General features: G+C 38.0%; 2 protein-coding genes and 1 non-coding gene across 4 annotated transcripts; all 3 read right to left on the minus strand.

Moving 5' to 3' along the window:
- Positions 1-10,366: 10,366 nt before the first annotated feature.
- On the minus strand, positions 10,367-14,404 carry LOC113276028 (ubiquinone biosynthesis protein COQ4 homolog, mitochondrial-like). Of its 2 annotated transcripts, none has more exons than XM_026525621.1 (4): positions 14,184-14,404; positions 12,737-12,831; positions 12,018-12,219; positions 10,367-11,046 (listed from the first exon to the last, which is right to left on the minus strand). In XM_026525621.1, exons 3-4 carry the CDS (start codon positions 12,198-12,200, stop codon positions 10,555-10,557), a joined length of 675 nt encoding a protein of 224 aa, XP_026381406.1. In that variant the 5' UTR covers positions 12,201-12,219; positions 12,737-12,831; positions 14,184-14,404; the 3' UTR covers positions 10,367-10,554. The 2 variants fall into 2 exon arrangements, with proteins under 2 accessions (XP_026381406.1, XP_026381405.1); XM_026525620.1 differs by having other exon boundaries at positions 12,785-12,831; positions 14,184-14,396.
- LOC113276930 lies at positions 14,272-14,374 on the minus strand. The gene has a single exon (XR_003324717.1). It is a non-coding gene; the product is annotated as a U6 spliceosomal RNA (small nuclear RNA).
- A 639-nt stretch (positions 14,405-15,043) lies between the features above and the next one.
- Positions 15,044-17,626, minus strand: LOC113276029 (transmembrane protein DDB_G0273707/DDB_G0273361-like). The gene is made up of 5 exons (XM_026525622.1): positions 17,129-17,626; positions 16,737-16,870; positions 15,798-15,945; positions 15,591-15,697; positions 15,044-15,463 (listed from the first exon to the last, which is right to left on the minus strand). The coding sequence occupies exons 1-5, from the start codon at positions 17,481-17,483 to the stop codon at positions 15,422-15,424; spliced, it is 786 nt and encodes a 261-aa protein (XP_026381407.1). The 5' UTR covers positions 17,484-17,626; the 3' UTR covers positions 15,044-15,421.
- Positions 17,627-27,211: the final 9,585 nt, after the last annotated feature.

Consider the following 27,211-nt stretch of genomic DNA (forward strand, 5'->3'; position numbering starts at 1 on the left):
CCTCTTTATATTTAGAATTGGACTTCTCCAGTTTAGATTGTACTTCATTATGTAATTCAGTTGCTTTGTCTACAAAAGAGTCGGCTGCAGTGTTTGTACTCTGTGTGGTGGGTAAGGCTACCAAATCAAGAGTATGATTAGGTACTTTAGAGTACACAATCTCAAATGGAGTTTTCCCAGTAGAACGATTCACAGAAGTGTTGAAAGCGAATTCCGTATGTGGCAATGACACATCCCACTGCTTACTATTATCCAGGCACTTAGCTCTAATCAAATTCCCAAGTGATCTATTAACAACCTCAGTCTGTCCATCAGTTTGCGGATGTGAAGTTGTGCTGAATTGTAGAACTGTGCCTAAGCGCATCCATAAACTTTTCCAGAAATAACTCAAAAATTTGGTATCTCTGTCAGAAGTGATAGACTTTGGAACCCCATGCAATCTTACTACTTCTTTAAAGAACAAAGAAGCAACATTAGAAGCGTCAGTTGATTTCTTACAAGCCACGAAGTGAGCCATTTTAGAGTAACGATCAACTACGACCATAACAGAATCACCTCTAGCAGTACGAGGTAAACCAAGTATAAAATCCATACTTATATCAACCCAAGGTGCATCAGGAACTGGTAAAGGAGTATACAACCCGGTATTTTGAATTGTACCCTTTGCTCTCTGACAGACCATGCATTTTTGTACGAACTTTTGTACATCACGTTTCAAAGATGGCCAGAAATATCTTTCTTCAATCAGGGCAATGGTTTTATCTCTCCCAAAATGACCACCAAGACCACTGCCATGTAATTCTCGCATAAGATGTAAACGTAAAGACCCTTGAGGAATACATAATCGATTCCCTTTAAAAAGAAAACCTTCTTGTATAAGAAAATCATCAACCCCATGAGTTTGAGAACTGCATTGATCCCATAGTTTGCCAAAATCTTCATCTTCTGGATAAATGTCTTTGATATAGTCAAATGCATAACTCTCATTACGAATTGTAGTTAATAGATGACTTCTTCTACTTAAGGCATCAACAACTTGATTCAATTTCCACTTTTATGTCTCACGGAGAAAGTGTATTTGTTGAGTGTGGAAAGCCATCGATCATGCATTCTGTTAACTTTAGCAGAAGTATTCAAAAACTTCAAAGCATGGTTGTCAGTGTTGACAACAAATTCCCTATGTATAAGATAAGTATGCCACTGCTTAAGAGATTGAACAAGAGCCAATAACTCTAATTCATATGTAGACCATTTCTTTTGTGCATCTGAATTCTTCTCACTGTAATATGCAATTGGATGACCCTCCTGTGATAATACTGCACCAATACCAACAACAGATGCATCACAATCTATTTCAAAAGGCTTGTTGAAATTCGGAAGTGCAAGAATTGGTGTCGTACAAAGCTTTTCTTTAAGAAGAATAAAGCTTTTATCCATTGCTTCCGTCCACTCAAACTTCTCCTTCTTGAGACAGTCAGTCAAAGGTGCAGAAATAGAGCTAAAGTTCTTCACAAATCTTCGATAGAAAGAAGCCAAACCATGAAAACTACGAACATCACGAATAGAAGTAGGAACTGGCCAATCTTCAATTGCTTGAACTTTAGAAGGATCGACATGAATACCATCAGTAGAAATCACATATCCCAAAAATGTTACTGAAGAAGCCATGAAGGTACACTTCTTCAAATTAACATATAAAGAGTTGTCAGCAAGAACTTGAAACACTTGTGAAAGATGTTGGAGGTGTTCTGGCTCACTGCGACTAAAAATTAGTATGTCATCAAAATAGACAATAACAAATTTACTGAGAAAGGGTTGGAGAACCTGATTCATAAGTCGCATAAAAGTACTAGGTGCATTAGATAACCCAAATGGCATGACCAGCCATTCATATAAACCTTCACGTGTCTTGAATGTGTTTTCCACTCATCTCCACCTCGAATGCGTATTTGGTGGTAACCACTGCGTAAATCCAACTTAGTAAAAATAATAGAGCCCGACAGTAAATCAATCATATCATCAATACGCGGGATCGGAAATCTATAAGGAATGGTGATGCGATTTAATGCTCTGCAATCGATACACATCCTCCATCCATTGTCTTTTTTACTAACCAAGAAGGCAGGACTGGCACAAGGACTGTTGCTAGGTCGTATCAAACCCTTTGTAAGCAAATCTTTACCTGTCCCTGTAATATCTCATGCTCAGCAGGACTCAAGCGATAGTGTGCTTGGTTTGGTAAAGAGGCTCCAGGAATAAAATCGATGCAGTGTTGAATATTCCGTAAAGGAGGTAATGCAGTTGGTAGTTCATCTGGAAATAAAACATTATATTGAAATAATAAGGGCTTCACCTTTGCAGGCAACTCAATCATAGGCTTAGAATCTTCATGGGAATGTAAAGAATGTTGTGGGTGCAAAGAACGAATAACAGTGGCTACGACAGCATCAGTCTGCGCACAAGAGTTTGAAGTGGAATTGGATGGACTAAGAACCTTGGTTTTCCCATTATGAACAAAAGTGTAAGTATTCTCGAATCCATTGTGAACCGCGTGAAGATCGTATTGCCAAGGTCTGCCAAGAAGAAGATGGGTTGCCGTCATATTAATGACATCACATAGAACTGTGTCTTCATAACCCTCAAAAGAGAATGACACATAACACTGAAGAGTAATCTTCTGTGTGCTAGAGGCATTAACCCATCCTACAGTGTAAGGTTCTGGATGAGAAGTTACTGGTAGTTCAAGCTTCTTAACTACGTGATCAGCAATATAATTATCCACACTGCCACTATCAATTATCATCTTGCAGATTTTACCCCCAATATAACATCTGATTTAAAATACTGTGTCTCTGAGACTTGCATTGTTGAGTAAGAAATAATGGACGAATCATCCCAAAAACTCGTCGTCATCACCAGGTGAGTCTTCATCTTCGAACTCATTAAGCGCACCAGTGACTTCATTAATGAACTGAGGTTCACCAATCAAAGCATTGAATTTCCGACAATCACTAGAAGTGTGCCCCGATTGCTGACATTTATTGCACTTATCTCCACGAAATTTTGTATAAGCATTATTAGCTCGCTGTTGCGGTGGAAATTTTGTTGCCTGTTATGAAACCGATTCCCTGTAGTAGGAGGAGTTGGTTGCAGAGAGTGAGACTGCTGACCCGGCTGAAGATCAACTGGATTGGCTAAGATAGGTGTAGCCAGAGGTGGAGTATAAGGCACAATATGGCTAGGTTGTCGATGTGAATGGCTAACATCATCATAAGGAGGCCTGGGAATATTCAAAACAGTATCTGGAGAAAAGTTTTGAGATGAATTGGTACCCCTGTAAGTATTTTGATAACGCCCTTGTCTGGATGGATAAATCCTAGAAGAACGAATAAGACGATTTTCTATCTTAATAGCTTGCTGCACAGCTTCGACCATAGTAAAAACTGAATGAGTCATACCATTTTGTATTAATCTATTCAGTCCCTCAATGAATCTTGCAACTAACTGTTCTTCAGATTCTTTGAGTTGATTTCGTGCGACCAAATTATAAAAATCTGACACATATTCTTCAACAGTTCGTGCCCCCTGCTGAATGTTTTGTAATTTGATGAAAAGTTGCTGCATAAAGTCTCTAGGTAAGAACTTATCCCTGATCAAAGTTTTCATACGTTTCCAAGTACGTATTTTCGGTTTGTTAGCGTTTCTACGATCATCACAGATCTTATCCCACCAAGCTGCAGCTCCTCCTTTGAGTTTGTATGTCACAAGTTTAACCTTAGAATCTTCAGGGACTTCCATGAATTCGAAAAAAGCTTCTACCTCAAAGAACCAATCAGTTAGTTCTTCAATACGAAAATTTCCAGAGAAGTTGGGAATATCAGCTTTTAGTTTATATTCTGGTAAAGAACTGTAAGGGTTGTGACCAGTTTTTAAACGTCGTTCTTCAATCCAATTCTTCTCTAGATCGTTCTCACGTTCATCTTCATCATCACTGTCAAGCAGGAGAAACTATCTTCTTCTTTGAATGACCTATGAAACCTTCATACGGTTTCTTAATGTTTAAAGTACGCAATACATCTTCAGGTACTTCATCATTCTGTAAAAACTGAAGTATCTTCTTTAGTTTTTCCTTCTAAGTCTACAAGCTCAGGCATATCCAAATCTAGATTTATATGTTTTGCAACCTTCAAAAGTTGATTCTGCTGCATGGTTTCAAGCTTGGTATCTCTTAACCCTAATTTTTCCTCCATGGACTTCTCAAGAGCTTCAGTAATGTTTTTTGCCAAAATCTCGGTATGAGATTTGATGAGAGCTTCGATTGCTGCTAGAGTAACTGGTTGAGCAGTCATTTTTTTTTTTTTTTTTGTATACGAAAAGGAACTAAAAAGGATGAAAGGTGTTGCGGAAGCGATGTAAAGGATCAAGTTATAGGATGAAAACCTAAAACTAAGCGTTTGATACCAACTAATGTGGAACAAGGTAAAAGAAAGCAATACTAGATTGCTATAAGCAAGAAGAGAAGAGAATTCAAGCAAGAAGAGAAAGATAAGTTTTGTGTTTAATAATTTGATTGAGTAATAGATAGCTCTTACAAGACTTAATCTAGCCTTTATATAGGCTTGAAGAATAACTAAACTAGGAAACAGAAAACTAAAAGGAAATCTAAAAGAATCCTAAAAATAAGAAAGACTGAAACTAGGAAACCATGGAAACCAAACCTCTAAGCGGAATCTTCTGGAATTGTAGTATGCCCTGCATCAGTCCCCCTTCTAGAGTAAAGCTCGTCCTCGAGTTGTCAAACAAACCAGAATTTCATTGTCACCATGAAACGTAAAAATCTCTTGAACATTAAATGTGTTGGAGATATTCCAATCATTTGGTAGATCAATAACATAAGCATTATCATTGATCTTCTTTAAAACCTTGAAAGGACCATATTTCTTCATCTTGGTTTGTTATAAGTACCCACTGGAAATCTCTTTTCTTAGATGTATCATCACGAGATCCCCTTCCTTGAAGGTTTTAAACCTCTTGTGTTTATCAGCATCCTCTTTATATTTAGAATTGGACTTATCCAGTTTAGATTTTACTTCATTATGTAATTCAGTTGCTTTGTCTACAAAAGAGTCGGCTGCAGTGTTTGTACTCTGTGTGGTGGGTAAGGCTACCAAATCAAGAGTATGATTAGGTACTTTAGAGTACACAATCTCAAATGGAGTTTTCCCAGTAGAACGATTCACAGAAGTGTTGAAAGCGAATTCCATATGTGGAAATAACACATCCCACTGCTTACTATTATCCAGGCACTTAGCTCTAATCAAATTCCCAAGTGATCTATTAACAACCTCAGTCTGTCCATCAGTTTGCGGATGTAAAGTTGTGCTGAATTGTAGAACTGTGCCTAAGCGCATCCATAAACTTTTCCAGAAATAACTCAAAAATTTGGTATCTCTGTCAGAAGTGATAGACTTTGGAACCCCATGCAATCTTACTACTTCTTTAAAGAACAAAGAAGCAACATTAGAAACGTCAGTTGATTTCTTACAAGCCACGAAGTGAGCCATTTTAGAGTAACGATCAACTACGACCATAACAGAATCATTACCTCTAGCAGTACGAGGTAAACCAAGTATAAAATCCATACTTATATCAACCCAAGGTGCATCAGGAACTGGTAAAGGAGTATACAACCCGGTATTTTGAATTGTACCCTTTGCTCTCTGACAGACCATGCATTTTTGTACGAACTTTTGTACATCACGTTTCAAAGATGGCCAGAAATATCTTTCTTCAATCAGGGCAATGGTTTTATCTCTCCCAAAATGACCACCAAGACCACTGCCATGTAATTCTCGCATAAGATGTAAACGTAAAGACCCTTGAGGAATACATAATCGATTCCCTTTAAAAAGAAAACCTTCTTGTATAAGAAAATCATCAACCCCATGAGTTTGAGAACTGCATTGATCCCATAGTTTGCCAAAATCTTCATATTCTGGATAAATGTCTTTGATATAGTCAAATGCATAACTCTCATTACGAATTGTAGTTAATAGATGACTTCTTCTACTTAAGGCATCAACAACTTGATTCAATTTTCCACTTTTATGTCTCACGGAGTAAGTGTATTTGTTGAGTGTGGAAAGCCATCGATCATGCATTCTGTTAACTTTAGCAGAAGTATTCAAAAACTTCAAAGCATGGTTGTCAGTGTTGACAACAAATTCCCTATGTATAAGATAAGTATGACACTGCTTAAGAGATTTAACAAGAGCCAATAACTCTAATTCATATGTAGACCATTTCTTTTGTGCATCTGAATTCTTCTCACTGTAATATGCAATTGGATGACCCTCCTGTGATAATACTGCACCAATACCAACAACAGATGCATCACAATCTATTTCAAAAGGCTTGTTGAAATTCGGAAGTGCAAGAATTGGTGCCGTACAAAGCTTTTCTTTAAGAAGAATAAAGCTTTTATCCATTGCTTCCGTCCACTCAAACTTCTCCTTCTTGAGACAGTCAGTCAAAGGTGCAGAAATAGAGCTAAAGTTCTTCACAAATCTTCGATAGAAAGAAGCCAAACCATGAAAACTACGAACATCACGAATAGAAGTAGGAACTGGCCAATCTTCAATTGCTTGAACTTTAGAAGGATCGACATGAATACCATCAGTAGAAATCACATATCCCAAAATGTTACTGAAGAAGCCATGAAGGTACACTTCTTCAAATTAACATATAAAGAGTTGTCAGCAAGAACTTGAAAACTTGTGAAAGATGTTGGGGTGTTCTGGCTCACTGCGACTAAAAATTAGTATGTCATCAAAATAGACAATAACGAATTTACTGAGAAAGGGTTGGAGAACCTGATTCATAAGTCGCATAAAAGTACTAGGTGCATTAGATAACCCAAATGGCATGACAGCCATTCATATAAACCTTCACGTGTCTTGAATGATATTTTTCACTCATCTCCACCTCGAATGCGTATTGGTGGAACCACTGCGTAAATCCAACTTAGTAAAAATAATAGAGCCGACAGTAAATCAATCATATCATCAATATGCGGATCGGAAATCTATAAGGAATGGTGATGCGATTTAATGCTCTGCAATCGATACACATCCTCCATCCATTGTCTTTTTTACTAACCAAGAAGGCAGGACTGGCACAAGGACTGTTGCTAGGTCGTATCAAACCCTTTGTAAGCAAATCATTTACCTGTCCCTGTAATATCTCATGCTCAGCAGGACTCAAGCGATAGTGTGCTTGGTTTGGTAAAGAGGCTCCAGGAATAAAATCGATGCAGTGTTGAATATTCCGTAAAGGAGGTAATGCAGTTGGTAGTTCATCTGGAAATAAAACATTATATTGAAATAATAAGGGCTTCACCTTTGCAGGCAACTCAATCATAGGCTTAGAATCTTCATGGGAATGTAAAGAATGTTGTGGGTGCAAAGAACGAATAACAGTGGCTACGACAGCATCAGTCTGCGCACAAAAGTTTGAAGTGGAATTGGATGGACTAAGAACCTTGGTTTTCCCATTATGAACAAAAGTGTAAGTATTCTCGAATCCATTGTGAACCGCGTGAAGATCGTATTGCCAAGGTCTTCCAAGAAGAAGATGGGTTGCCGTCATATTAATGACATCACATAGAACTGTGTCTTCATAACCCTCAAAAGAGAATGACACATAACACTGAAGAGTAATCTTCTGTGTGCTAGAGGCATTAACCCATCCTACAGTGTAAGGTTCTGGATGAGAAGTTACTGGTAGTTCAAGCTTCTTAACTACGTGATCAGCAATATAATTATCCACACTGCCACTATCAATTATCATCTTGCAGATTTTACCCCCAATATAACATCTTGATTTAAAATACTGTGTCTCTGAGACTTGCATTGTTGAGTAAGAAATAATGGACGAATCATCCCAACAAACTCGTCGTCATCACCAGGTGAGTCTTCATCTTCGAACTCATTAAGCGCACCACTGACTTCATTAATGAACTGAGGTTCACCAATCAAAGCATTGAATTTCCGACAATCACTAGACGTGTGCCCCGATTGCTGACATTTATTGCACTTATCTCCACGAAATTTTGTATAAGTATAGCTCTGTTGCGGTGGAAATTGTTGTTGCCTGTTATGAAACCGATTCCCTGTAGTAGGAGGAGTTGGTTGCAGAGAGTGAGACTGCTGACCCGGCTGAAGATCAACTGGATTGGCTAAGATAGGTGTAGCCAGAGGTGGAGTATAAGGCACAATATGGCTAGGTTGTCGATGTGAATGGCTAACATCATCATAAGGAGGCCTGGGAATATCAAAACAGTATCTGGAGAAAAGTTTTGAGATGAATTGGTACCCCTGTAAGTATTTTGATAACGCCCTTGTCTGGATGGATAAATCCTAGAAGAACGAATAAGACGATTTTCTATCTTAATAGCTTGCTTCAAAGCTTCGACCATAGTAAAAACTGAATGAGTCATACCATTTTGTATTAATCTATTCAGTCCCTCAATGAATCTTGCAACTAACTGTTCTTAGATTCTTTGAGTTGATTTCGTGCGACCAAATTATAAAAATCTGACACATATTCTTCAACAGTTCGTGCCCCCTGAATGTTTTGTAATTTGATGAAAAGTTGCTGCATAAAGTCTCTAGGTAAGAACTTATCCTGATCAAAGTTTTCATACGTTTCCAAGTACGTATTTTCGGTTTGTTAGCGTTTCTACGATCACAGATCTTATCCCACCAAGCTGCAGCTCCTCCTTTGAGTTGTATGTCACAAGTTTAACCTTAGAATCTTCAGGGACTTCCATGAATTCGAAAAAAGCTTCTACCTCAAAGAACCAATCAGTTAGTTCTTCAATACGAAAATTTCCAGAGAAGTTGGGAATATCAGCTTTTAGTTTATATTCTGGTAAAGAACTGTAAGGGTTGTGACCAGTTTTTAAACGTCGTTCTTCAATCCAATTCTTCTCTAGATCGTTCTCACGTTCATCTCATCATCACTTCAAGTGCAGGAGAAACTATCTTCTTCTTTGAATGACCTATGAAACCTTCATACGGTTTCTTAATGTTTAAAGTACGCAATACATCTTCAGGTACTTCATCATTCTTTAAAAACTGAAGTATATCTTCTTTAGTTTTTCCTTCTAAGTCTACAAGCTCAGGCATATCCAAATCTAGATTTATATGCTTTGCAACCTTCAAAAGTTGATTCTGCATGGTTTCAAGCTTGGTATCTCTTAACCCTAATTTTTCCTCCATGGACTTCTCAAGAGCTTCAGTAATGTTTTTTTCCAAAATCTCAGTATGAGATTTGATGAGAGCTTCGATTGCTGCTAGAGTAACTGGTTGAGCAGTCATTTTTTTATTTTTATTTTTTTTTTTGTATACGAAAAGGAACTAAAAAAGGACTGAAAGGTGTTGCGGAAGCGATGTAAAGGATCTAGTTATAGGATGAAAACCTAAAACTAAGCGGTTGATACCAACTAATGTGGAACAAGGTAAAAGAAAGCAATACTAGATTGCTATAAGCAAGAAGAGAAGAGAATTCAAGCAAGAAGAGAAAGATAAGTTTTGTGTTTAATAATTTGATTGAGTAATAGATAGATCTTACAAGACTTAATCTAGCCTTTATATAGGCTTGAAGAATAACTAAACTAGGAAACAGAAAACTAAAAGGAAATCTAAAAGAATCCTAAAAATAAGAAAGACTGAAACTAGGAAACCATGGAAACCAAACCTCTAAGCGGAATCTTCTGGAATTGTAGTATGCCTTGCATCATGTTGGTATATATACTAAACAATTTACACTGAGCTTTGATTGTGACATTTAAAGCATTTTTGCCAATTAAACTTGATGTTCATTCTCACTCATGATCCTCTTCTTGGAGCTCATGATGAAGTATCCAAATACGTTATGTTTGATCATTTTAAATGTAAGGTTACGATTTGCTTCAGTTACGTTATGTTTGATCATGATGAAGTATCCAAATCCGTTATGTTTGATCATGTTCATTCACTGACAAATCTTGTTTAACTGACTAGAAAGATTCTCTTTACAAGTTACGGAGGCTTTTAGTTTTTGCTAAATCTGGTGAAACAAATGCTTGGGCATATGGTCCTTTGCTTGTATGTTTGCGCTCGTTCTTTTTTCTTCTTTGATTTTTCTCCCTTTGTTCTTAGATTCTGCACTACTGAAAAATAAGATAAGGTTTCCTTGCAAAATAGTGAAGTATTATCGGCTCCCACCTTTTCTCAAGTAGAATGAATTGGGTATGCGTTTCCATTCCATGCTCGTGGCAGAAATGGCACACGAGATTGCAAAAAACAATAATCAAAAATAAAAATGAGACAAAAAGACAGCAAATTCACTATTGTTCAGCTAAAATATTCATATAAGAAACATTGGCATTTACAGTGTAGCATCAATTAGCAAAGAAGTCATAACTCCATCCGTCTAACCTGCATACATGAACTCAATTCCAAGTCTTCAGCAAGAGTTCTGAAATCAACTTGTGGAGGATCAGACTGGGTTCTATTTGGGAGGGGCAGGAGCAGGAGTTATTCCCCATCTTTTACGAACAACGTCTAAATCCTCATGGAAATGCTGTTCATAGTAGATGCACATAAGATCTGTACACTCCATACCAGCTCGTGTTGCCCATGGCAAATAGTGTTTGAAGAACAGAGCCCTTTGCTTCTCGTTAAACCTAGCCGTGCCACCAATAACTGACAACAGGCACATCGGTAGATACATCTGCCTGAATTCAATGACCTTGAGTGCAGACTCACCGATTAAGTTGGTTGGGAGATCAAATAGGGTATGCCAGAAATCATGCACCTCACGGGCTCGCATTGCCACATATGCAAGTTCCTCGGTCTCCATGAAGCGAACTGGTGGACGGTCATCAGAAGAGAAGTTTCTTGATCCCATAAATCTCGCGTAAGCTGCACCAAATGTGTTTTCTGGTAGGTCCCATGCATGGCCCACATTAGCAGATATTGGTGGACGCTCCAACAACATAGCCTGTAAAGAGATTGTGAGATACAGTAAATGCCACTAAATTATAAAGAGGACTGCTGCACGTTCAATCCACAGGAGAATTGAAGGCAAATGGGATTTCACAAGAAAATACAAAAATGTAAAGAAGGGAGAAAAAGAAAAAAAATATAACAATTCATGAGTTTGCCAAAGGAAAGACTTAGAAAAGCTTTCCTCGAGACCATTTTCTCCTTCATTTCGGTAACTCAGTGTTAAGGTGATGTTTCACTCAGCAGACTAAGTTATAGAGATTAATTTCAAATCATTCAAGCAGGAAACATAAATATTGGCCTAGTGAAAGTAATGAGACCTATGAACGAATTTTGATAGAATAAAATGAAGCATATTCTTTTACATCTATAAAGGAAACTTCACAATGATTTTGTCAAGTCTTTACATTGTTCCAAAATGATGGAACATAAAGTTAGTTCTAATCAGCATCAAATCAAAACTCCTGGAATAAGCCATACAAACCCATCACTAAGGGTCTTCCCAAAATCTAGGCCAATGATAGTGTCATTCAAACTCAACCTTTTGAGAGTGCTTTAGGGACCCTACCATGTGAGTCCGACATGAACATAACTTTCCTGCCGCACATCCCACTATCTGAGGGTAAGGTTTAACCATCCAATTTCCTTTCACATGAAAAATGAGATATCTTTCCAGCATTCAATCGTTAATTCTTTTCCGCAACGTTTCAAGTAAGAAATTCCATTAATGGTAGAATCTGGAGGCTTACAGTTTCTCCATCTTTTATATGATGTAACATACAACTTCTCCATCAAGGAGTTTAAAGTTCGAGAACCATCAATATGAGATTAAAAGACATATATTTAGTTATAAGTTAATTGTTTTCGTAGTCAATCCTTGCATAGCATAAGGATAAACGATGAGAGAGCTTAAAAAAACCATAAATTCAGTAAAAGAGTAATACCGCAAAGGGTAAAGAAACTTACTCTGCCTTCTGGGTTGTTTTTCATCCTCTCTAAAACTCTCTCAAAAGCTGGTTTTCCAGTTGTCTCCCCTAAAGCTGCTATCAAATCCGCCCGCCTTGGATCCATTAGTGCACCAAATGCTGAGCCAACAGCAACAGCCGCTTGCTGCCACCCTTTAAGCTTGATACGTCCACCTTGCAGCATTTTATTTTCTTCTCAAAATCTAATCAGCAAAATAAAGATTAATAAATATGATTCAATAAAAGGATCTAACTATCCAAAGCTTTGGTTTAAGCATCTTGGCAAACAACATCTTGCTTGAATGAAATGATTCGTACAATTAAAAGTTCAGAAACATATTATTATTCAACAAGAAGAGATTAAGAGTCTGATTTCAAACATTGTTCTCTTATTCAATTTTCTTAAAGCCTGTTTGGTTGGAGTTTCAAAAACTGTATTCTAATCCTGTTTTCTAACATTTTCAGAAATAGCCTTTTTTCTTTGTTTTCAAAAACATGTTCGGAATACATTGTTTTTAAAATCAATAATATCTGGTTAAAGTCAATAAGTTGATGAACATATAAGGGAAAACGATGAAATATAAAATGAAATGGCTCGGTAACTACTTGGTGTAAGAAAAGAGTTAATTCACATCAAAACATGTTTACAAGGCGGCACTGATTACATGTGCTGACAGGTTGGTCAAAAATCCAGAAAGAAAGAAAATGAATGGTAACAACCTGGTGTAAAGGAAAAGTGTATTCAAATCAGCTTCAAACTGAAGTTACCTCAGATCCTTAGCAAATGTTGGACCGTTTGCAAGTCTCCTAACAACCTGAAAGAGTTGCGTACAAGATATCAACAAAAAAGGCAACAAACAAACAAGTTAGAGTCGAGTCACAACTCACAAATGAAAAATGGTACTCAGGAAATCTATGACACCAAACCATTTATATCAGGAAATTTCTTTATATTTGTCAAAGATATTTATTATCAAATCTATATACGATGATACTGCATAATATTAATCAAAGATATATTGGCAAGCATGACTATATAATAAATTCTAAAAACAAGTAGAAGTGCTTATAAAGTAATATTAATCAAAGATATATTGTAAAATAGAAAATTTTAGGGCAGATGAGAATAAATAAGTGGCGATGAAGTTCTAATGAGAATCAACCCAGATAGGAGGGAAAAGGTCGGCCCACATAAGATCTGCCTAGAACATCCTATTACCATTCCACATCACAGAATCACAAGGTCTATTCCAACTGCAACTTGGTCTAACATGCATCTGAAACTACCACTTGACTCCAACCTATACTAACACTGAAACCAAACACGCATGAAAATAAGGTCAAGTTCTGGAATTTACTTCCACATCCAAAGCGGAAAGGTAAAACCAAGATGAATTGACTGTCATGCGTAGAACAAAGGTGTCAATTTTCTATAAAATCATGCTATGTTTCTTTGCGCTATTCCATCTCTCTTGAATAATCATTCTATATTTCACTACCTACAACAGTACCAAAATGTTGGGTTCACCAATTTAGTTTTGAAAGTGAAATTCAAAGAATTGGAAAAATCTAATATGCTCGAACACACTACGAAGACATACCATTCTGGAGAGTGCCTGTAGAAATATTAATCAATCCAGCAGTCAAACCAAACCTGGTTTACCTAGGAATTGAAAAGGAAAGCATGCTTTGTGAACTCTCTATAAGAGTTAGCTTTTTTCTATTGATAGTTCAATGAATCAACAATTACTCTTTAACTACAAGTGATTCAACAGGGAGTCTACCTAGTATCTCACATACTACTATATCTTCATCTTGAAGAACAAATACATTACCACTACAAGTAACTGTAGAAGCCAAAATACCATCATCACATTTGTTACCCGTATTAAATTCGTTTACATCATATTCAACCTAAAACTCTCTCATGAGAGTAGTTTTGTTTTCCGTAAATTTTCAGTAGGATTCTAAGAGAGATTTTAACAAAAAGAATAAGGGCATCCATATGTCCAACAAGATAACATACCTAGTCGCAGAGATGCCTACCGAGAGAAGGAAAAAAACCTAGAAATTGATAACTTCAACATATATATGTCCAGTTCATATCAAAGAATTAAACCTAGATATTGTGAAAAAGAAATCTAAGAAGAGAAGAGATGAAACAAACCTGAAGAAAATGGCGAGATTTAGAGCAAAGCTCAGCGATCAGTTTACAGAACAAGAAGAAAAGGTGATGAGAAAATGGAAACCAAAAAAAAAATTTGGACCATTTCTCGATTTGTGCGTGTCATCCTTGCGCAGGGGCCATGCTAATCTTCTCTGTATCGTTCCAATTTTAACGGATGTCCCCGAGGGGACGAACTAACTGGTGTTTCCACAGTATATAAATCATTGCACGAGCTCCGGTTTAAGTGATATGGGACTAATATATTTATTAAGAGCGGATCAAGGCTTCTACCTGTGAGCCCAGAAAGTTAAGCGGCCCAATGCGTCTATTAATCCCACGACTCCCATTCTGTTTCTCTTTTAGTTTTGTCTAAGCAAGTTTTATGGTGGAGGAAGCTATATTCTAAATTCTATGACACCTTACCGTTTGGAGTTGATAATAGAGGTAAGTCTGATTATGGAACTTTCAAAGAAATAAAAGAAGAATTAACGACGGACATCGATTGGATTGATATTCCTCGATTTTGGTATAAAACGTCAATCGGATTTGCCATAAGACACTAATCGGATTACAACGAAGTGCCAATCAGATTTGCCACAAAGTGCCAAATATAGGCTTCACATTGAGTGGACATTCAATTGGGGTTTTCCGATAATTGAGCGGTATTTATTTTTGATTTGCGTTGAGCGCCTCTCTCGTTTTGATTGGATTTCAAGCTATCTTCATGACACCTTGGAATATGATTGAAACGTACATTCCACACTTTTTCAAAGCTTAGAATAGTTAGGATTCCACGATAAAATTTAGAATAATTTGGTTTTCATGAGGAAAAAAAAAAAGAAATATGAAAGAAGAATAAGGAATTTCAAATAGCACATGCTAATACTTTCATTTTGAAAAGAAGGATGAGTATAGGGATGAGAACTATACTTAAGTACAAGGGAACATATTCCCATGGATTCCATTTTACTACATACAATTTTTTTTTTATCTTGAGTAAGAAAGAGCAGAAGAAGAATTGACAGATATAAGATAGAGAGAAAGAAAATTTATGGAAAGAAACAAAAGACAAGATGACAGAGATGGCTGTTGTATCTACAATCAAAGCTATCTGTCTACAGCTTATTATGTTCTGAAGGGTCATTTCTTGAAGGATGTGCAAACCGTGACAAAATTTACAGGATCAAATGAGTATGCCTTCCATTCATCCATCGTGGGAATAGTAATGGTGACAAATATCAAAACTTGAAGTTGTCTTTCAAGTAACACACAATCTCTTGCTGCAATCACAAAAACTACTGATAAGTACTTATAACCAGTTCAAGGTGTTTCTAACTCTTTAAGAAAAATTAATTAATGCAATCCAAATCACTGGGAGGGGAATTTTATGATTTTCAGAGAGCTCACCATCAAAGCAAGGAGAATGCATCCTGCAGCACCGGGGAACAAAACATACCAAAAATTCAATTGATGCAACTTTGCTGCATCGATGAATAGTATTGGCAAGCTTGCAGCTGCATAAGATGATAACAACAATTTTGTGTTATAATATATATTGACTAAAACTGACAGAAACGAGTAGACAAACGTAGAATGTGTAGTAGTATATATTACCTGGAGGATGCATTGTGCCGGTGTACGTCATGAAAGCTATTGATGCAGCGAGAGAGACACTCCTAGCAAGCCATCCCGGACCAAAAACTGTGAAAGCTAAAACCCCAAATGCTGCACAACCAATCTGAGCCATGAACATATTGTACTTCTGCAATAACATAATGCGACACCATTACTTAAAATTTACGAATGAATATAATGATGCGAGTGAACTAACAATTCCTTGTTTGGATATCGACACGGCAGCTACAAGGTTGGTTGTAGGTTATTGTAAATGCCCCTGCATGCCAATTTCTGTTCTATTTTGTGCTAGTTTTATGTCCGTCAGTACTACTCTTAAGCTACGCAGTGCATTGAAATGTTGCCTAGTTCAAGAGAACAAGAGTCAAGAGAATGAATGAGATCATAAAAATGTAAAGTCATAGCAGAAAGTGGGCTTTGTTGTGAATTCTAAAGCACTTCAAGGAAAAACGAAAATCAAAAGAAACATTCCACTTCAAAGAGAGTGGGAACGAGTCACAACTCATAACTCAAACCTTCTTAATTCTTCTTCAAAGGGTGTTGTTGTACTATACTGTCGTGTTGTCTTTAAGAAGTTAGACTTTAAGACCTTGTTTTTTTAAGGCAGAAGCAGACTTTTTTTTATGTTACTATTGTTCTTGACTTATTGAATAAATCCACTACGACTGACTCTACAACAACTAATAGTCGTCGTATACACTTTCAGCTTATGGTGGTTCACGCGGGAGATATGGCCTTCCACTCCCACTCCCAGCGAGATTCACGTGGTTCTATAACCTAAATGAAACCCTAATTAGGAGTAGATGGCTGAATTATGTGAAGATTTTGACTAATGCTCGTATATGATAATTATAGAACTAATTATAATGAGTTAAGCGTGTTTTTTTTAAAAAAAAAAAGAAAAGAAAAAGAAAGTACCTTAGCAGCAGGGGAGGAAGGAGCGCAGAAAAGCACGGCACAAACAGCTCCTAAAGGTGCAATGGTCATTGAGATTCCTTTTGGTGACAACATTTGATCTATTTTTCCCAGCATTGCCATTGCAGCAAATGCTCCTGTTCCATATATGCCCAACATTACATTAAATTCATTCATATTCATCTTGTCACTCTACTGTTAAAGGACAAGTTATGATAACGAACGAGACCCAGACCCAGCTTGTTAATTAGCTATACAACCATTGGTAGCTTCTTGTAGGGACTGTCACTGTTTAAGCCAGACAATAACAGGTCCATCTATAATAGTATAATGTCTTTACTCTTTAGATAGATGTTCATCAGCTGAAACGGGAAAATGAGAGTAGCTAGAATTACCTGCAGCGGGCCATATGATGTCGCTGAGAGGAGGGGATGGAGCTGTAGCATCACGCTTCCAAGAAGACCAGGATGATGATGAAGATGCAATAAAAAATGTCTTCGATCTACCAGTTTCGCTTCTTCTTCTACTTCTACTTGTATTTATTTGATTTCTTCTTTCATTATCATTTAGAAATAGCAAGTTGCTTAATTGGTTTCCTCTATTAATATTACTACTACTTATTCGACTGCGAGACGGAAGCGATGGAGAAGATGGCGAATACGAAAAAGAAGATACCCAAGGTGAAGGTATTGATGTTGGTAATATGAACAGATTATGCGGACTGCATTTTGTGAGCTGCATCATGCTCATTTTCGATTGATTCACAGAGATGGAGTGAATGTCAAAAGAAAAACAATCTCTCCTCCCTGACAGCAAGAGGAGAGAGAGAGGGAGAGAAGAAGAGAAGAGAGTGGTGTGCGACGGTGTAACTGCTTGTGAGGATTTATGTAATCAGATATTTGAACAGTATTGTATGTTGGATGGATGATGTATACTCGTATATGGCTTACATTGGCCTTGGCCTTTCGGCAATCTAAAAAGGTCAATATCCTATTATCATCGGCAAGTTGCTTGATTGATTACTAATAAATTACATCAACATTCTGACTCAGCTCGCCCACATTCTTATTATTCTAATATATATTTTTATTAAATTGATTTTATTCTTATTTTGGCCTTTTAAGACTGACAAGAGACTAAATTAAGTCGACAAATTAAATTTCGTATACAAATTTTGATGTACAACAAGTGCATCAAGAATCATCGAGTGGTACCATGTTTTTCATGCTTCCCCGTCGTGGAGATAGGGGTTCGAGCTTCCTAATTGGCAGACTCCATTTCCATTCAAGTATGCTACCTCCATTATGGTGGTAGGGGTTCGAACTTCGTAATTGCCAGAATCCACTCCTGTTGTATACACATATTTCACCATCTGTCACGTGTCAAAGAAATTATACGTGGAAGACACACCATTCCTGAACATCGAGATATGATGCCACGTCCCAACACTCGAGACCAATCCAATGACGGAGGATCAAGGAGCACCGGAAGAACAAGCTGTTGCGAAGTACCATAGAAGACTGAGAGATCTGCTTTACTCTATCCCAAGGAAGATCCAAGATCAAGGGTAGGGATGAGTCTCGCTGACAGGGATGTGACAGGGGCACCAAACAGCCGCCTGACGCGTGCAGGCTACCCTAACCACCCGTATTAAATGACACAAGCATAGGATACATGTCAAACATCTTATGGAGGAAAAGAAGGCTCGTCTTCGCCTCTGCATAATACCGTTGGAAGGCGATGGGTCATAACGAAGGTAGCATCGGGATGACACGGTAACCAAAACGATAAGGACAACTGTATTCCAAGAGCGGGACCCACAGAGGAAGCATATAAATACCCCAACCCACCAAGGGAGAAGGGGTCGACGAATTTTTAGTAAGAGTGAGAGAAAGAGTACATGAGAGAGAAATTATAAGGGTAAGTATGAGTTTTATCCTCCTCTTAGCTTCGTCCCTCACCCAAAGTCATTCGACTACCTTTGTAACTCCTAAATACATAGTGAAACAACAACCCCCGTGGATGTAGGCCTTAGTGCTGAACCACGTAAATCATCGTCTCATTTATATTCCGCACTTTCTATATTCTATTTTACTTATTATGCTTTGTTATGTAATGTATCGTGCATCAATAGATCGTTTTAGTTACTTCCCTATGGCTAGACGAGGACGAGCCCAAAGGCTCTGAGTCTAATAATCATCGGACTTGTACAGTTTTACACGTATTTCACTCTTCTCAATAATCTTGGGTGTGATGCGAATATTGTCTGTGGACACGTTCATACCATCGTTATTTCTGTGTTCACAATCTGGCGCTAGAAACAGGGACTATGTCCCGGTAAAAGATTTATCTTTCCCTGTGATTTTACCCTTTTTGGGGCTCTCAGCGTTATTCCCCATGTAATAGTGTTTTGGGAAACTTATCGTTGTTCTTCCTTTCAAAGAACCCTTGTTTATCTACGTTTTCTATTGCAAAAAAGTTTTAAATCAAATGTTCGCTTTGGAAGAATTTCTTAGATCTTTGTTTTCTAACAGATGTAAGCCTTCTAGATCCATTTAGCACCTTCTTTTAAAACAGATCTCCGGGTGAATACCTTTGAAATCATTTTATTTAAGTTTTGATCACTCTTAGAGAAGATCTGGGTTTATTTAAGTAAGATCTGCTTGTATTCATGACGTACTTTAAAATCCAGAAGTCGATCTATGTTTGCAATGATTGGATCTACACTCTAATGAAAAGGTTTTCCCCAAACCTTGTTTTCCTTGAAATTTTTTAAGTGTGAGTTGAGATTTATGCCCTTTCTCTTTAAATTAATTTTGCTAACAAAACCAATGTGGACTCTGTTTTTTCGACGATGTTTCGTTTTTGCAGAGAACCAAAGATGAAGAAAACGAAGGATGTGGGAAAAACCAAAGCATCGTCAAAAGAAACACCAAAGGGGACACTAGTTATGACACACAGTAAACAAAAAGGTGAAAATACGAAGGCACCAAGCCAGAAGCCGGATACAGCGGAAATCACCTCACCACTAGATGTCAACGCTATAGCAGCGACAACAGTCAAAGCTATGGCGGCCAAAGCTGATGCAGCGAAGACAACAACGACTTCCCGTGCTCACGAACAACGTGAAGGATTTACAGATTCAACGATGCAACAACCAGCCTTAGGGATGCCACCAACAAATGATCAAAACCAAGCTTTACCGCCTGTCCAGCCCTTGCTGACAATAAACCAACCAACGACCCCTCATGTTGATCCGCCAGTGGTAACTCCCGATCCGCCTATTCTCTTAATCCAAACAGTTGATGAAGATCATACTATGGCCATTGGAGGGCAAAGGCAGGTCGGGACACCGAACCAAGGATCGAATCATTCCCTCCAACTAATAGCAGAGCTTGAGAAATTGAAAAACGACCAGAAGGTATACGCAGATGCAGTGGCGTTATTGGCTCGGGAAAATCAAGAGCTCAAAGACAAGATCTCCCAAAGTACAGGGGAGGCCCACCAGCATGATGAAGCAAATTCCAAAGCACCAGAGGCGAATCATGACCGAAGGATCGTTGTAAAAAATGCCAACAATCCCGAGCCATTAAACCGAAGAGCATCCAGAGAAAACAGATCATCCGATCCAGACTACTTTCCCGAAGACTCGGACTATTTCGATAGTGAAAACCGAAGATCAGGACGATCCTCAATCAAAGATGATCACCAGCGTGCAATGGAGGACCTTCGTGCCGAAATGATGGCTGAAATCAAACAACTGAAATCAAGACAAGGATGAGGAAGGCTATAAGAAGTGATGAGGGAAGCCAACACCACACCACTGACCCCACACTTCGCCAAAGCTCTCATTCCTCAGAAGTGTCCCATACCAGCGTTTGAATGCTATGATGGATCCAGCGACCCCGCGGCCCACCTTCGTTATTATAACCGTATTTTGTCCCGATGGGATCAGGACGACATGGTCCTCTGCAGATATTTCCCTTCGAGATTGAAAGGATCGGCATTATCCTGGTTCGATAACTTACCACCCAACTCCATCGATTCCTACAATCATGTCACCGAAAAATTCTTGAGAACTTACATGTACAACAAGGCCGTCAACATAGGGATGAACAAGCTCTTCTCTCTGGCGGTCGCATACAGATAAAACATCAGAGAATATACCGATAGATGACACAAAATCTGTCAAGCAATAGGGAATATAAATTTGGTGGTCAGCATCAATTGCTACAATTGAGGATTGGATAGGATGAGCCCGCTGTTTGTCGAGATCCATGGAAGTGTACCCATAATCGAAGGAGGCCTTCGATTTATCATCGAAAAACACGCCCGATTTGAAGAAATTCAGTGAGAAAATCCGAGGGCCCAAACATAGATCTCATTGAAATAACTCCGTGGAGCAATCTAGTGGATCCAAGAGGGGTAACTCAGCTGAACGTCCCAACGAAGATAGGAGAGGATGAAGGGATGATCCTCGGCGTGACGATCGGAAATTTGAAGATCAAGTATACACGAAGCTAAACACCAACTACACTTGCATCCTAAGGGATATTAAGGACCGGGAAAACTTAGAGTGGCCATGGTCCAAAGGAAAGCAACCACCTCGATCTGAGAAGTCAAGAGACTACTGTGAGTATCACTGCTTCAACGGGCACCAGACTGAAAAGTGCAAGAATCTCAAAATAATGATCCAAAAGATGATGGATGTTGGTGATCTCAAGCAATATGTTCAGAAAGCAGAAACCGATGACAGGGAAAAACGAAGCAAGCAAGTTCAATTACCATAGGGTAATCGAACACTCAACACTATTTCATGCTCCGAGCCTGACGGATCCTCACTGACCGCCCAGATAGGTAAAAAATTTAGAAAACAATTTGAGGACTACTGCGAGTTGTACAAGATTGAAGGAGTCGAAGTTGATGAGCATGAAGAATGGATGAATGCACCGATGACATTCGACGCCGAAGATGTCGAAGAAGATATGGAGGACCACAACGATCCCTTAGTTCTCACTTTACCAGTAGCAGGATGCAATGTCAAGAAGATCTTGATTGACGGAGGAAGCTCAGTCAACGTTCTGTTTTATGATACGTTCAAACGAATGGAATTGAATGATGAGAAACTGATGTCCTCTTATTATACCATCTACGGATTCAACGGCGCACCTACGAAGCCTGTAGGAGATATTGTGTTAGAAGTAAAGGCAGGACCAATGAAGATCAAAACTCGGTTCAGCATGGTAGACGCTGATTAGGATTTTTTTGTGAAGTTGTAGTAATGAGGATTCGTTTCAGACTTGTGAAGGAAATGGAATTTTTATATTTAATAAAAATATATATACAAAAATATTAACAATGGGCGAGAGTACTGGGACTAAAGATTCGGCCGTTTTTTTTTTCATTTTCAAATGGTTCAGAAATTAATTCTAGCAATTATAGTTCCAAAACAAAACAAATATCAACTCTAGTTTATTGCCAAGATAGATTTTATAAAATATTACTTTTATTTCTTAAGCATGGCATATCAAAAATCCCTAGGACTAAGCATACTCCATCAAATGAAATCACAAGTAATTAATTTAAAATCTTAATTCAATTAAAATTAGTGCAAAAAGTAAATAAAAGAATTAATGAAATTACCACATGGATGAAATTCGACCTCCTCCGCCGTCCCAGTGTTGGGGTTTAACTCATCATGTAGAAAACACACTCAAAATATTTATTTATTGCTCAAATAGTGTTTACAATGAAGAGAAGAAGAGAAAATTGTGTAAAACTGTAATCTGCTACGCACAAAAAGCGTCACAGAATGAACGATAAAAGACAAGTGTTGCTGCTGTTTAGACTGCATTGCGACCCACGGCTGTGCGTCTTAGACACTGTTGATAAACGACTGTCCTTGCGAGTCCGTTCTTCGTGTTCTTGGTGTTCTTCATCAGCAGCAGCAGCAGCAACAGAGTTTCATCAACTCTTGATTTCTGCTTCTCTGGACCTCCTATCGGCCCCAAACTCTCGACAACCTTTCTCTGACCTCAAAGGACTCTATTTAAACCCGAAGCATGCATCGAATCTCCTCTATAACTCCACAAATCCTCGGCAGTGAAAGAAAATATTTTCGGATATTTTCTTTCCTGTTTTAGCTTTTCACGCGTTTTCTCTGGTCCAGCACGCTCCAATTCGACTTATTCACGCCTCAACACTCTTCCAACGCCAACATAACTCCCCCATGCACACAAGAACTTCAATTTTGCTCGTGTTACAGTACACATGCTCTGTTTTGGGTGTGTGAATCATACCGAAAATTCCAGCCAAATTTGATCGATCATGTCACCCATACTATGTTCCTTCACCTATATCACATCTCTATATCAAATTTCAGCCATTGAATCGACCCATAACCCCTTCAGGTTCTATGAAAGGGTCTAAATAGAATATTTTCATTGGCTGCGTTTCTTCATAGATGGGATCCGAATCACTAGGTCTTAAAGTATGTAAAAACTCAAATACGAACTTAGAATCACGAAGTAATAACCTAAATAATTGTGGATCCTCTAAGTCAATCAGATATGACTTACAAAGTTGACCACAGTGAGAGTAGTGGTCATTCTTAGGAAAATGTGTCGATTCTATTAACCTAAAGTACTTAGGCTTAGTCTCAGAACTTAATATTCGACTCATTTGAAACGTTCCCACAGTTGGAAGAAAACTATTTGGTGGGAAAACAAAGTCAATCTGGGTATCATATCCTGGGCAAACCACATCAACCAGAGGATGGGTTTCTAATAACTGAACTCCTTCATGGACATCATTAGGCTCGGGAAAACGAGTATGAAGGTAATCTCGTAAAATGGTCGAGGCACAGATATCAATTCCTAAGTGTGGGGACTTTCTGAGAGTTAAAGGTAAGGCACTAAGGAAGTGATAATCACCCCCAAACTTAGAGTTTTCAGTGTCTCTAGATAGACCTCTAATTATTTCTTGAATTTCCGTATATTCAGAGTCCTTAAAATATTCAAGAGGTTCTTCTAAGTTATTATTAGGTAGTGCATCTTTACTCATCTCTACGGGTCAATCTTCTTCTTCCAAGACTATTGTTTCTAAGTTGCTAGACTCTAAAACAGTATTTTCGAAATGAACCCGTTCCTCTAAACCACTATCGGCTTCGTAATCAAAAGGAAAATCTACATCGTCTAAAACGGTGGTATCCCTAATCAAATCCTCATCCTTTTGAATAGGTGAATAATCATAAAAATTATTTGGATTTGAACTAGAAATAATATAATCAGTATACAGCTCAATTGGATTACTAGACTCCTGATCACTATGCCTACATATTTCAGATTCTTCATTACTGCTATCCTCATCATCATAGTACGAAGATCATTGAACCTTATCTAAATAAGTAGTGTCTTTTATTCTAACCTCGTCCTCTAAATTAGGCAAATATTCACTATTTACATCAAGGGTAAAATTGGAAACACTATTTTGGAATGTAAGATTATTTCGAGCAAGTCTTTCGTTCGTCTCAGCCACCAGCTTGAGGGATTCCTCTATAGAAAGTTCACTCATTATTGTAGTTCTTTCGTCTAGAATTACACTATTCATCTCAGCTAACTTACGCGTCGACTCAGCTAACTCCCTGAGGGACTCTTCTAAAGGAGGAATATGAACAGAGGGATCATAAAAAGGACTACTTTTCAATAGTTTGATTGTATCCTCTAGAGACGAAGACCTAGTACTATAATCTTCTTGCTCGTAAGACTGATGCATGTGTGGATAGTAATTGGGCTCACCAGGGTATGACCCATATCCTTCCAAATGATGGCGTTCCCAACCACTATTCCCAACATGGTCATAGAAAGGATGATGTCCATATTCAAATTCAGGTCGATATTCATTGTATTGGCTTCTATCATACCAGCTCGACATTCTTAAATGCAAGGGAATTCTACACAACCACAAACAAGGCCGACTCGACTCCACCAAAGCAAACCTAAAGATTTCTAGCAAACAAAAAGCATGACTGCTCCATTTAAATTGTTTCTAGACTAGCTTCTATATCTCGAAAGGGATTTCGTTACAATTTAAGCAAACCCCTCTGGAATCAATCCGAGTCAAAGTAAGTTGAATCGAGGCGAGGGAAGCTTAGTGGAGCTTTGAAACAATCCGGTTTCAACTCACAGAAACCGTCATGAACTTGGAAGTATGCTAAAAGAATAACCAATATCCTTCGAAATTTTTTCCTAACAAGCTCGATACCCTATAGGTCTCTTTCTAATCAGATTTTAAAGCTTGGGTTCGCGTTAGGTTTTGTTCTCCTAAAGCGGGCAAGAAGGGAGCGGTGATGAAATCCGAACCCTTATCTTGTTTAGGCCAGGCCTTGCCCTTTACTAGGAAAATAAAGACAGTCCAAATTCGTCCTCAATCAATGATCACCTTAAGGAATACAGTAACTCGCTTATAGGAGATTCGCGAGTGTTTCGATTGGACTTACCTCCTGTACCAGACGGGGGATGAACCGTTGAAGTCGACTCGGGCCACGACTCCTATGTCATGTACGAACCCGAGGGGCCGAGACGATATAGTAATCGTCGTCCTTCCCTGCACACAGTTTATATAATTTTTTATTTTTTTAATAATACCCTTCCGTAGGGTTAAAAAAAGAATAAAGTCCAATTGTCCAGAATAAAGTCCAAATAAAAAGTCCAAAAATTACAAAAATTATGAAAAATAAAGCCTATTTACAAATCCTAAAAAAAAAAATTATGTCTTTTTTTTCTTCTCTTTAAGCTTTTAGCTTTAAGCTTTTTGTTCCCAAGTCCTCAGTATTCCACTTCGAACCTGTAAATCAAAGACACAAAAAGAAACGTAAAAAGGAACAAATAATAGTGAAAAAGAATAAAAACCTAAAAATTCTACCTAAGCACAAATCCGCGTCGGCAGCGCCAAAATGATTAGGATTTTTTTGTGAAGTTGTAGTAATGAGGATTCGTTTCAGACTTGTGAAGGAAATGGAATTTTTAGATTTAATAAAAATATATATACAAAAATATTAACAATGGGCGAGAGTACTGGGACTAAAGATTCAGACGTTTTTTTTTTTCATTTTCAAATGGTTCAGAAATTAATTCTAGCAATTATAGTTCAAAAACAAAACAAATATTAACTCTAGTTTATTGCCAAGATAGATTTTATAAAATATTACTTGTATTTCTTAAGCATGGCATATCAAAAATCCCTAGGACTAAGCATACTCCATCAAATGAAATCACAAGTAATTAATTTAAAATCTTAATTCAATTAAAATTAGTGCAAAAAGTAAATAAAAGAATTAATGAAATTACCACATGGATGAAATTCGACCTCCTCCGCCGTCCCTGTGTTGGGGTTTAACTCATCATGTAGAAAACACACTCAAAATATTTATTTATTGCTCAAATGGTGTTTACAATGAAGAGAAGAAGAGAAAATTGTGTAAAACTGTAATCTGCGATGCACAAAAAACGTCACAGAATGAACGATAAAAGACAAGTGTTGCTGCTGTTTAGACTGCACTGCGACCCACGGCTGTGCGTCTTAGACACTGTTGATAAACGACTGTCCTTGCGAGTCCGTTCTTCGTGTTCTTGGTGTTCTTCATCAGCAGCAGCAGGAGCAACAGAGTTTCATCAACTCTTGATTTCTGCTTCTCTGGACCTCCTCTCGACCCCAAACTCTTGACAACCTTTCTCTGACCTCCAAGACTCTATTTAAACCCGAATCATGCATCGAATCTCCTCCATAACTCCACAAATCCTCGGCAGTGAAAGAAAATATTTTCGGATATTTTCTTTCCTATTTTAGCTTTTTACGCGTTTTCTCTGGTCCAGCACGCTCCAATTCGACTTATTCACGCCTCAACACTCTTCCAACGCCAGCATAACTCCCCCATGCACACAAGAACTTCAATTTTGCTCGTGTTACAGTACACATGCTCTGTTTTGGGTGTGTGAATCATACCGAAAATTCCAGCCAAATTTGATCGATCATGTCACCAATACTATGTTCCTTAACCTATATCACATCTCTATACCAAATTTCAGCCATTGAATCGACCCATAACCCCTTCATTTTGACGATCGAAATTCTGCCAGAACTGTTTAGAAATTTCCCGCCAAAATCGTTTCAAATGGGGAAGAAACTGGTATCCCCCTATCCAGAGTAGGGGTGCGAATAGCAGTTGCCTTGAGGATGACCTGGGGGTGCCCCTTAGTAATTAGGTTACCCCTTATCCAAAAGCGAGAGTCCGAATAACACTTGTCCTCCGGGTGCCAAAATCAACTTTTCGAGCCAAATTTTCCAAAAATGTTTATTTCCTAAAAATACATAAAAACACAATATTAGTACAAAAATAGAGTTCCAACAATACGGACATTGAGGACAAATTAGACACAAAAATGTGTCTATCAAATACCCCCAAACTTATTATTTGCTAG

Source organism: Papaver somniferum, chromosome 4 (assembly GCF_003573695.1).
Source record: "Papaver somniferum cultivar HN1 chromosome 4, ASM357369v1, whole genome shotgun sequence".
Taxonomy (NCBI): domain Eukaryota; kingdom Viridiplantae; phylum Streptophyta; class Magnoliopsida; order Ranunculales; family Papaveraceae; genus Papaver; species Papaver somniferum.